The sequence below is a fragment of the Oryza glaberrima genome, chromosome 8 (assembly GCF_000147395.1).
Source record: "Oryza glaberrima chromosome 8, OglaRS2, whole genome shotgun sequence".
NCBI classification, from domain to species: Eukaryota; Viridiplantae; Streptophyta; class Magnoliopsida; order Poales; family Poaceae; genus Oryza; species Oryza glaberrima.
In genome coordinates this window covers 4,136,953-4,149,138 of record NC_068333.1, presented here as the reverse complement: position 1 = coordinate 4,149,138, position 12,186 = coordinate 4,136,953, and the positions used below count along the sequence as shown (strand labels likewise).

Below are 12,186 nucleotides of genomic sequence, written 5' to 3'. Positions count from 1 at the left end.
GCAAATCTACTTGTATCATCTATTTTGTTTTAAAGCTAATCATTTGAGAAAAAAAATTGATGATTGAATTTCAAAAGCTTGATCAAATCTTGTTGTAAGCGTTAAATATTTTTGACCGGAGGGAGTACTTTGCAGGGAGATTCGGTTCTGTTCTCATTGTTTGCTTGTTGGCTTATCAATCGCAACCTCAAAACGACTGTAATCTATTGGTAGTGTTTCAGGAGAGAATGACAAAAGGTGTGGTTTGTTTCAGACCACTTATCTGATCTGAGTGTGGCTGGCTCTGAACTTTCTGCCAAGATGACAAGAGAAAAGGAATATCCTTCCTCAAACATGCCACCAGAATAACATATACACCACAAGAAAATTATAAGCAGTGAAATTAAGACAAAAGGAAAAAAATCAAAAATCGAATTTCCATTATCACAAAATATTTCTCTTTGTTTTTGTCTTTACACCATAAGGTTTGTAGATGGTAACAGATTCCTCAAGAATAATGCTCATTTGAAATAACCTAAAAAAAATAAAAATTTAGACCTTTTTCCTCCTCTGACTGAAATTTTCAAGTTTGAACAATGCCTCTGTCCCTCTACTAAGATCAGTTCTTGATAGTGTCGCTTAGTAGGAGTAGAACATTACTATTCTTCTGTAATCTGTATCATCTTAGTATAGTTTCTGTATGTACATACCATCAGTCAGAATCAATGCTCACTGTGTATCCAACGAAGTGTCACCGCCGGCGACGGCGGCGGTTTCGTCGTAGTCCTCCGTCCAGGCGGCGTCCGGCTCGTCCCACGAGCGCGGGCGGACGCCGGTGCGGAGGAAGACGACCATCTCCATCGCCTCGAACACGCGGTGCCTGTCCAGCGTCGCGTTCCACATGCCGCTAACGATGCAGTAGTTGTTGTCGTACGGCGCGCGGTGGTGCGCGCCGTGCTGGGCGCGCGACACGAGCACGCCGGCGCGCTGCATCGCCCCGACGCCGGGGGGCAGCCGTCGCGGGTTGCCGTGCGCCCACGCGTGGAACTGCTGGCTGAGCACCACGCACGCCGCGAACACGGCGGCGAAGGCGTGCGCGGACGCGGGCGCGCCCGCGGCGGCGAGGGCGGCGCCGGCGGGCGGGAGGGCGAGCGCGACGGCGCGCGCCAGGGCGTGCAGGTTGTTGCACGGCTCCCGCCGCGTGATGGTGGAGGGGTGGCGGTGGTGGCCCTGGAACGCGGCGATCTGGGGGCCGAGCACCGGGGTGTCGGCGTCGCCGTAGTTGTCGACGAGCCAGTGGTAGACGCCCGTGGCGAGGTCGGCGAGGGAGTAGGCGGCCAGCGCGGCGGCGAGCGGCGCGGCGAAGGCGGCCGCCGCGCCGTTGGCGTCGGCGTCGGCGGTGGCGAGGGTGGCGGAGGTGGAGAGGGAGGAGAGCACGGCGGCCGAGCCGGCAAGCGTCCACGCGCGGTGCGCCCACGTGGAGCGCAGCTCGTCCGGGCCGGCGCGTGACGGCGGCGGCGTGCTCAGCGCCGTCGACGTCGCCGGCGTCGTGGAGGCCGCGCGGCACGGCGGCGGGAGATGGCAGCGCGGCGTCATGGCGTACATGGCGAGCTCGATCGCTCTACGCTTTGCTTCCCGAGTTCTTGGCAATGTCTACACCAACACACACACACACTCTCTCTCTGTAGAATAGAATAGAATGGGTTTCTCTCTCTCTCTCTCTCTCTAGAAAGAGTGCAAATGTGTTGTTTGTGGTGTGATGAGGGAGTACGTGGGGGGGGAGAGGGAAGGCATGAGAAGATGATCTTATAAGCATGATGGACATGGATGGAGCATATGGTTGTGGGGCATACTGATAGACCAGGATGTGTGATTTGTGTTGAATCAAGATGCGTGTGTTAAACCTTCTCCTTCTCCATCAATTTGGGAGCAGGTCTGTGTTCAAAACTGCACTTTTCTCACCTGCTACTCTCATTTTATATGCACATAATTACTGAACTTGTAATAACAAGAAAGGTTGCTTTAGAAACTTATATATTGATCTTTTAGCTACTGTTTTATTAATCATGCGTTAATGAGCTACCTCGTTTTTCGCAGGGGAAATAGAAGCTCCCCACCCGTTGATCCGAACACACCCTTAAACCACGTTTTCAAATACCAGCTGTGTACCTAAGGCAACCATGTTAGGTACCCATTGAAATATTTCAGTCTTTTGCGTCAAAAAAAAATATTTCAGTCTTAAATGGTTTTTAGAACCTTGTCCTAAGTGAATGTCCAGGAAAAAAAACTCGTTTAGCTAGCTGACAACCTCGTATTTTTGCTTATACTTATGTTTATACTTTATCAGCTAAAATTTAAATTTTTAACCTTAAATTTGAAACTGATTTTGGGGTTTTTCATCGAAGTTTATTTTTCAGCCTTTGCTTTTAAATCGCTAAGAATACATGTATAAAAGTTGTTTCAAATGAGCCGGCCAAGTCAGAGAATCAGTAGGGAAAAATATAAGAAATTATAGAAAAGCAATTTTGAAGAAAGCTTGATAAAAAGCCGACCAATCTTTTTTTCCACCCACCATGTAAGAGAGCTTCCCAATGGATTTCAACCATCCAAAATTTCTCTAATTTTTCTTTGTTTCAAATGAGCCTTTAGGGTGTGTTTGAATAATGGAAAATGGAGGTGGGATTGGGCTTGATAAATAAATGAAAGGTTAAGATTAAATAGAAGAGGGAGAATTAATGGTTAGAATTTAAAGATATTTTTTCGTGGATGAAAAATCATTTCTCTTTCCTATTAGCCAAACACCGATGAAGTGCAGAAGAAGAAGCAAAATGTTGGCATTGGACTGTGCCACGTGGTGCCAAAAAAACAAGTCCACACAGCAACCATGTGGTCTCCGGAACGCACACGATTTGTTGGTTTTACTGTAGCCACGTAATGGAACGGAGGCATCAACTAGATCCTCCAGCTGCATGTTCATTCCCAGCCACAGAGGCCCACGGGCTTTGGACTCATGCGTGCACCTCATTTTAGAGCTTATGAATTCTAAAGAAAATTATTTAACAGTGCTACCTAAATACTAATAATATATTCCAGATAAAAACAAGCATATATGTTCTTATATTGTCCTCAAACATATCCTTCAAGGCTTTTTTTTTTTTGGCTATAATGTAAGACATGTCATCATGTCCTTCAACTGAACTTCTTTAGCAGAATCATTCAATACTTAGCAAATTAAGCCATGAAGAAATCGACAACCTCGTCTCTTTCCGTTTATGTTTATACTTATAAACCATAAATTTGAATTTTTAACTGATTTTGGCGATGTGGAGTTGGTTTTAGGGTTTTATCATCGAAGTTTATTTTCCAGCCTTTACTTTTAAATTGTTAAGAATACAAATGTAAAAGTTTTTTTTCACAAATTATTAACGATGGGGCCGCTAAGTGTTATATCCCAATAGAATTATGTGGTTGAAAGCATTCAGAAATTTTGATCTGTATAATATCAAGGGATCAAGAAAACTTGCAATATCTTTGTTGCTCAAGAAAAATTGCAACATATTTGTGACCTCCGTTCATTTGCCAGTAAGAAAGGTAGTAACAACCATTGAAACCTGGGACTTGGATGGTAGTTACCTTCCCACACCCAGAATGAAACATCGACAAATTCCCATTCAAGTTTTTATTTCAAGATTACACTCGACCACAGTTCATAGCCTCTGGAGTTCAGTTTGCACTAACAAGGAACAAGAAACGAGCAACATAGACCATTATTATTATGACCTCATATCAAAACCTAACCCCCCTATATCTACAAGATAAGTTGCACAAGCAAAATTGGCCTCAGTGCTTGCTACTGGTTTGGCAGAGACATTCTTCATCTGGATCCCTTCTTCATCCATGGCCCTGAACATTACCATCTTTTTGAACTCACTGCTTTGCCTGAAACAGAAATTAAAAAAGTAAGTAAAGAAAAGAAAACGTCAGCTACAACCAAAAAAAATGTTTAGGATAAATATGGCATTGGAGGAATAAGTCAGGTGCAGCAGAAGCTTATGCAGTCGTATTTACTCCCTCATGTTTTCAGATTTCCTCTTTCAAGTGATATTACCTCCTATAGCAAAAGAATGAACTAAAATACTCTGCAGTCTAATTACAGTTGATAGTAACATATCATTTACCAATCCATCCTGCTTATAATTGAGCGGAAAGGATTTAAAATCAAGCATATTCACAAAGTAGCTGCCTGTTTTTCCACATCAATGTCAAACCACACGTGGACAATACTGTATACAAAATGTCATCCTTCTCGTGCAGGGAAAAGAAAGTTTGTTTGAAGTATACACAGGGCAAGCACGGCTAAAGTAAAATATCAAAGCAAGAATTTACCTGAGAATACAGGAATGTGCCAAGGATGGCAATGGCAGCTCCTAGTGCATTGACAGGGCGGACAGGTGTGTGGAAGATAATGATTGACGAAACAATCACAGATATACGCTTCATCGTATTGCCAATGCTAAATGTCAATGGAGAAATCTCATCCAGAGACATGTAAGACACCTGGTTGTATAAGTGGTAGAAAACGCTCTGTGCAGCAACCCACCTACAATATTCAACATCCCCAAAATTTAAGTAATATCAATAAAATACTCAAGTGTTGCTGCATACGCTGTAGTATGTTGTAAATCATCAAATACAATATATCAATCCATGCCAGCAAAGACTGGGTAAATTCCAAAATATGTCCAGTACATAAAACACAATATATCAATACATGCCAGCAAAGACTGGCCAAAATCCCAAACTAAGTCCAGCACAAGAGTGAAACCAATGGTCTCTTAAAAGTGTGTTAAATATGTAAGCATATGAATGATATCTCCTAAGGTGAAAATAATGTTCATTCTGAGTTGTCCTATGTAACACAAGTACAAAACTACAGGCTACAAAATAGCAATTGCTGAAGAAAAATTAAAGGATGCTTGGTTTATTTTATTGCTTACCAGACAACATTGGGACCAACTTCCACAAGAGCCTTTTGCCAACCAGCAGCCCACATTTGAGGGCCCTCCATAGCGATAGCAAATGGTGTGAGTATGACAAGGGACATTATCGACAGGCAGGCATAGTAATTCATGCCACTGACAGACTTCCCCTTCATGCCCCTCTTTGAGAAGATGTTGCGGAAAACAAATGCAAGGTTTGATATCATGGCACCCATGAATCCTGGTATGAGGAGAAACAACAACTGTTAACATCAAGAGAAAGAGAACAGGAGAAGACCTGCCTGAGCTAACCTGAGCAAGACCAGACCACTGGAAACAATTACAGAGCCTATGACTCCTATTTCGTTTTGTTCTTAAACATAAATCTACGCATGGAACTTCAGGAAGAAATGAGAAAAAAAGACTTAAGCATGTATCTTCTGGTATAAAGGAGAATATAATTGCACCTGTTTTCATAACAATTAAATTAGATAAGGTTAATAGGTTGTATCTATGATCTGTTACTGTTTATTATTTCCTGTAAATTCTAATCTCAAGAACATTGCAATTCCTGAAAAACAGACATCCAGATGGGGCAAAATAATCATCTAATAAGCCATTTTGTGTTAAAACATAGTATTAAAGTATTGATTACTAAAGCAACCACTTCAGTTGGCTCACAGCTACTCATCGTTTATACAAAGTAGCATTGCGGCTATAATGGTTCATAAGCTCATAGCAGAATATGCATCGATTTCGAAATATATACTTACCAACCATGTTAAAGTTCAGCTCTGTGACAGCAGCAAGAGCACATCCACCAATGATTGGAAGAAGAGAAAGATATACAGGAACCGGAAACGTCTCCCCAAGAAGGAACCTTGATACCAAAACACTGAATGCAGGCTCTGCACTTTTGATAATGTGTGTGAATGACACTGCTACTTTTGACATACTCACTGTCGCAGCAACATGCCCAATTGTATGAGCCACAGCAACCTTCAAAAGGAAAATAGCCAAAATCAATCATGCTTGCCCAAGCAGGCACAGCAAATATACAAATAATTGCCAAGAAAAAGATTCCACTCACCGGGAAAAGAACTTTCCAGAAATCTAGGTCAGTCTTGGGGGCCTCAACAAGGCGAGTGGCCCATGAGACAAGCATCATCGCAGAGCCGCAGGCAAGGGAGAGCGTAGAAGTGAGCCAGGGGTATGGGAAAGCATTGAGAACCTTCTTGTTGTAGATGTTAAAGATCACATTAAGCGCCCACCATGTCGCGAAATAGATGGAGATCTTCAGCTTCTGGGCAGCTTCCGAGCGGACGGGCACCACCTCGGTCTTAGACTCCTTGTCATCGGCTGCGGAAGCAGCACACCTGAACTCAAGTGGCTGCCTCTGAGCCTTTTGCCCAGCAGCTCTTGGGCCATCTAGTGGTGCAAGGTAGAGTGGTCTGAGTGAAGAGACCACAAATTTGGATGGTTTGAGACTTGAGACAGATGAAACCGAAGCTGATCTGGACCGTAGATTGGTGCCAGCGAAGGCCACAGGGCCAGGAGAGAGCTTCACAGCAGGTAGCATGGCTTCTGCAAATCAAAGAACAAAATTGTACATGACAACAGGTAGGAAACAATTTAAAGCATCATCTGTCATCAAATAAAACAAAACAGGCCATTTCCTTTCAACAAAAACTTTCTTTGAGGACCTCAGTAGAGCAATTGATCTATCAGCACCAGAAAAGAAAGTGACATGGAACAACTTTCCTCAATGAGCTGGTTAAGTAAATTTTACACACATCATTCTTTTGAGATGGCTCCCAAAAATATTTCTCTTGAACTGATCAAACGAATGAATGAATCGACCATGTATGTATGACCCAACAACCATCTTTTTTAGTTTTCCTCCCAAATTACTCAGCGGAAAGTACTAGTAGTACACAATACCTGCACGGCAGAACCGTCACCAAATAAATCCCCAAATCACAGAAACTACAAGCCTACAAAATCATAGATGGGGACAAATTATCACATCGTTTTCGCCGAGTGATCTACACGTAAAGATACCAAGCTTCTCCAACTCCCGTGATCTAGCCCGGCAGATTTCGCATGCAAATCACCCTTCTTTACCACCACCCCCACCCAGATTGAATGAAGACTTCTTTCTTGGATCAAAATACCCAACAACAACAACACAAAAACAAAATGGATGCATGAATGAACACGCCAGTCTCAAGCCTCGCGCCCTCGCGGCGAGGGGAGGAACAAACGTGGCGGCGGCGGCGGCATCGCCGCAGATTGAAAAGAGAAATTTAAAAATAAACTTAAAAAAAAAAAACAACCTCAACTTTGTAGGATCAAGGGAAGAAAAGATCTCACCTTATCCACCCACCAATCACTCTGTAGCAAGTTCCTGTACCCTGAATCAAACCGGCGAACGGTTCTTCCTCTCCAAGAACACACACCCCTCAAACTCGCCGCGGAAACAACAACAGAAACGGATGAGGATTTCGAGATGCCGCCGAGAGATATACCGTATGGAGGAGGAGGAGGAGGCGGGGGATCGTAGGAGAGCCCCAAGCCCTCGGAATCTGATATGGGAATTCGGAGATCACAAGGGAAGGAGGAGAGGGGTGTCTCCGCTCCGGCGAGTATAAAGGGGGAGAGGAGAAGGTGGCGGCTGGGCTGGTAGGTGAAAAAAAATGCGTTTTTTTTGTTTTTTGCGTATCTTTTCTTGGTGGCTTGTTGGTAAGGTTGGACAAGTGTGAGGGTTTTATTGCAAATGTTGTTCTTTTTAAGGAGACCATCCCTAGTATTTGTGTCATCGAGCACATGGATTTCTGATTTTTCCGGGTTTTTGGTTTGGGAGGAAATTGTTGTGTGTAGCAAAAACCAAAAAAAAAATAAAGTTTGATTTTTGTTTCCCTGTTGTCTAGATGATGAGATAATGTAGAAGGCAAAGTTTGTTGAAAATGTAAAGCAAAAGAAATTAGCACCGGCAAGGTAAACAAGAAAAAGGTTATAAAAGCGATTTGGAGGCGAGCATAACTTACGTTGCGTTCTATACTGCATTTTCCTACTTTCTATTTGCTCTTTTTTTTTCTTTCATGTGCATCTTGTCGTGCTTTTTTAAAAAAATTCTATATAAGTGTTGCTTTTAAAAAAGGTGATTAGTTATAGTTATAACATCATATTTTTCAAAAAGAGCGATATTTTTTATTACATTATAAAATAAAAAGAGCGATATTTTTATTACATTATAAAATACATATATTTATAGTGTAATTACACTTGTCGGTGATATGGGCCCGGGGTATCAGGTTTAGAGAGAGGAGGCTGCCCCCCGATGCCACGTGGCCCTCTCCCGAGGGGAGTCAGGCCCGAGGTGGGGTGGCGGCCACTCCTTACCCAAAGACTAGTTGGAGGAGGCTGCCCTCCAATGCCACATGACCCTCCCCCGAGGGGGGTCGGGCCCGAAGTAGGGCGGCGGCCACTCCCTGGCCGAGACTAGAGGGAGAAGGCCGCCCTAGGCGCCACGTGGCTCCCCCTCGAGGGGGGATCGGGCCCCCGAGGTCGGGCTGCGGCCGCCCCCTCCTGTGACTAGGGGTCGGGCTCCCCCGACCCCCTCTCTAGGTCACCACGTACGGTGAGTTAGGTGTCCGCCTCCAGGTGCCCACCTACCCGCATTTGTGGCGTCCCGAGCGGTCGCGCCACGCCGCATTTAATGCGGCGTGCAGTGCACTCAACCAGTCTGTGACCGGTCGAATCACCGATGGGACTGGCTAGTGCGCCTGTGCGCTGCTCGTGTGCCAGGCGGCGTGCAGCCTGACATGTCCCATCAAATAATGATGGTGAGAGGTTCTCATCCTCTTATCCCAGCCGGAGTCGGTCCTCCCGCTCTGGTCAAAGCAAGGCTCCTGTTTCCCGGTGTAATAGGAGCCCAAAAGTCTTCACCCATTAAATGGTGACTAACAGGGGCACCCCCGTGTCAGGCGGCAAGATTTGACAGGCCCCATCATCAAGACGACGTGTGCTTGGCTTCCCAAGTCAAGAGACAAGACATGCATTTAATGCAAAGATTATAATACTTCTCCACCGGAGTTAGGTTAGGTTGTTGGGCCCATGTGGTAACCCCTTGAGGTATAAAAGGAGGTCCAGGCCTAGTGGTAGAGGGGGGACTTCCGAGCGAACTGACGCTTCGGTCTCGCAACCCCAAGCACTAGTGTTCTACATTCAATCAATCATGCACAGGAGTAGGGTATTACGCTTCATAGCGGCCTGAACATGTATAAACCTCTTCGGTCTGATCGTCTTGGAGGGGCCTAACCCCCTCAAGACCACACAGTTTCGCTCACCAAATTCTTAAATCTCACCCGCTGCCCTCGGCCGAACTCACAAAGGGGGGCCTCACGGTTCCCTGGTAGAGGAGTTCATTCTCCGACAACACTTTAGTTATACGAACAACAAATCTTTTACTATATACTATGATGAGATAAGGGACTAAAATTAGTTACCTACTCCCTCCATAAAAAAACACAATCCTAAGTTTAAATCTATACATGTATTAGGTACCATGCTCAAACCTAAGATGGTTTTTTTTAGGAGAGAGTAGTAGATATTACCAATAAAGCAAAGAGATTACGAAGTGAGCATATCTCAATTAGCTAGATTCTTTGTGGTGGAATTAGTACACCCAGGTTGAAGTCTTAGACTTGATACGGTGCTGATATTTATGGCTAATTATTTTTTAGTGGTAGAGCGAGACGTCTATGATGACTTTGTGAATCCTAATATATACTGATTTAGTCTTTCGGATGTGCTCATATGAATAGTGTGTATTCATAGGGGAGTGAGTGTGAGTGTCTGTGTTTCTAAAAAAATATAGCAAAGAGAAAAACAGGAGATATAAACAAAGGTGTCCAGTGTAAGGCTTGGAGACAGTCAGGATCCTGACTGTGATCTGCCACAAAATGTGGCAACAGGTTTTTAGCAGGTTCGTTAAAAAAATCATATTAATCTATTTTTAAATAGCTATTATTATTTAATTAATTATATAATAATTCGTCGCTCCGTTTTACGTATTAGAGAAGGTTACTAGGCCCACAAACACACTCTAAGCTCGCCCATTGCCGGACGTCAGCCTCACCGTCTAATACTCTAATCTAACCGATTTGAAGTCAATGAATTGGACTAAAGCTGTGTTCTTCCCTCAGTTTTCCCAACTCACTTCTCTCATTTTCTATGCGCACGTTTTTTAAATTGCTAAACGGTGTGTTTTTTTGCAAAAAAAAAAAATCTATACGAACGTTGTTTTAAAAAATCATATTAATTCACTTTTCAAAAAAGAGTTTATGCTTAATTAATCATTCAATAATATGTGCTTCATTCTGCATGCCGGGGAGCCCCCTCCTCCCGAACGCAGCCTAAGCAGCTTTCGATGCTGGGCAATGTCATCAGTCGTCACATGCTCGCTAGCGTTGTTGCCACTAAGATTTACCCTACCGCCGAGCCAAGTGCAGATCGAGCATCGCCGCCGCTACTCGTCGAAAAGACATACTCCCTCCGTCCCTAAATATTTGACGTCGTTGACTTTTTTAAACATGTTTGACCGTTCGTCTTATTCAAAAACTTTTGTGAAATATGTAAAACTATATATATATATAAGTATATTTAATAATGAATTAAATGATAGCGAAAAATAATAATTACTTAGATTTTTTAATAAGACGAACGTTAAAAATGTTTAAAAAAATCAACAGCGTCAAATATTTAGAGATGGAGGGAGTATTTAACTATTTGCTACCTTTTAACGTGACAATTAATAATTTATCGTCTGAACCTATATATGTCATAAGTATATAAGAATTTACATACCATTGATATTTTTTTTAGAATTACACCATACCATTCATATATTGGTGACAAATAATTAAACGATAAATTTAAAATAGTACTAAATAGTACCTACCGGAGGCGATTTGCCCTTTGAAATAGTGGGCCCATTGCGCCATGGGCATTGGGATTTGGGCGACACGAGGGCCTGTGGCCTGTCAGGTTGAGCAGGAACGCAGAGATATATTTTTTTTCCTTTGGTTTTGAGGTAGTTCATGTGAAATATGTTAAGATTTTAATACTTCGGCAACTTGGTAGTAGTAAAATCGAAAATACTGGGTTAGGTAGTATCACATTGGAATGAATTTATAAATCAGATAATTTTTTAATAATAAATCAGATAATTGTAGATGAACATCGCCCTCTCCCTATCACCAATATTTTTTCTCTGATACAGGTTAAATTATATTGAATAAGTAAATAATTTGCAACCCTCCTATTATAATAACCTAAGATAAAGATCTATTAACACAGAACAAAGATGCTCCACATCTTGAATCGTCGCGAGAGATACACCATTGTATTGGACGAAGTGACTTCCACCTCATTATGGCTTAAAAAGCGTGAATATTAGAAAACGACCTAATACCAAATAATTAGGAGGAGTGAGACTTTGAACCCAGATCGTCTAGCCCGCCACTTTGTGGAGCTAGCCGGAAGACCCCTATCCGTTTCTCATCTAGCCCACCTCATTATGGCTTATGAATTGTCGCAAACACTAGCAGTGCACAATAGCTTGAAATGCGGCACATTATACTCAATTGTTATAGGTGACAAGAAGGTATCAAAAGTTATTCAATCCTTCATAATATCGCCAAAGAGGGATGGGGAGCAAGGAGACATGTTGGTGATCATATCTTAGGTTGTGTTTAGTTACACGCCAAAATTAAAAGTTTAAAGAAATTAGAACGATATGGCGGAAAAATTGGAAGTTTGTGTGTGTAGAAAAGTTCGATGTGACGGAAAAGTTGGAAGTAGAATCTAAACAGGGCCTTAGGATGTGCATGAACATGATGAGGGCAAGGAAGAAATAGGAAATGAGAGTTAGAGGACATGATGGTAAATATACCGCTGCCGCGTAACATGTGAACACAAATAACCACAATGGTTACATGCTGATTCCCTTCTCTTCTCCTATACACTACATGCTTGAGCACTCTCGTGTTGCGAGGATAAAAAGGTGGAAAATGAGAAATAAAATTTGGCAAGTAGACTCAGTAACACAAAGTAGACTCTGCCATATGTGACCTACACAGATTAAAACTATATGGTTGAGATTTAGATCAAAGTAATAGTTAAAGGGGCCAAGGGAATAAATGGTTTCACCATTTTTAAATTTTTT

At 42.8% G+C, this 12,186-nt stretch overlaps 2 protein-coding genes across 2 annotated transcripts; both read right to left on the bottom strand.

Moving 5' to 3' along the window:
* Window positions 1–98: 98 nt before the first annotated feature.
* LOC127781185 (fatty acid desaturase 4, chloroplastic-like) lies at window positions 99–1,910 on the bottom strand. The gene has a single exon (XM_052308103.1). It carries the CDS (start codon window positions 1,582–1,584, stop codon window positions 709–711), a length of 876 nt encoding a protein of 291 aa, XP_052164063.1. The 5' UTR covers window positions 1,585–1,910; the 3' UTR covers window positions 99–708.
* Window positions 1,911–3,583: 1,673 nt separating this feature from the next.
* On the bottom strand, window positions 3,584–7,619 carry LOC127782391 (glucose-6-phosphate/phosphate translocator 2, chloroplastic-like). The gene is made up of 6 exons (XM_052309568.1): window positions 7,332–7,619; window positions 6,049–6,542; window positions 5,732–5,957; window positions 4,977–5,199; window positions 4,366–4,579; window positions 3,584–3,918 (listed from the first exon to the last, which is right to left on the bottom strand). Exons 2-6 carry the CDS (start codon window positions 6,535–6,537, stop codon window positions 3,907–3,909), a joined length of 1,164 nt encoding a protein of 387 aa, XP_052165528.1. The 5' UTR covers window positions 6,538–6,542; window positions 7,332–7,619; the 3' UTR covers window positions 3,584–3,906.
* Between the last annotated feature and the right edge of the window lie 4,567 nt (window positions 7,620–12,186).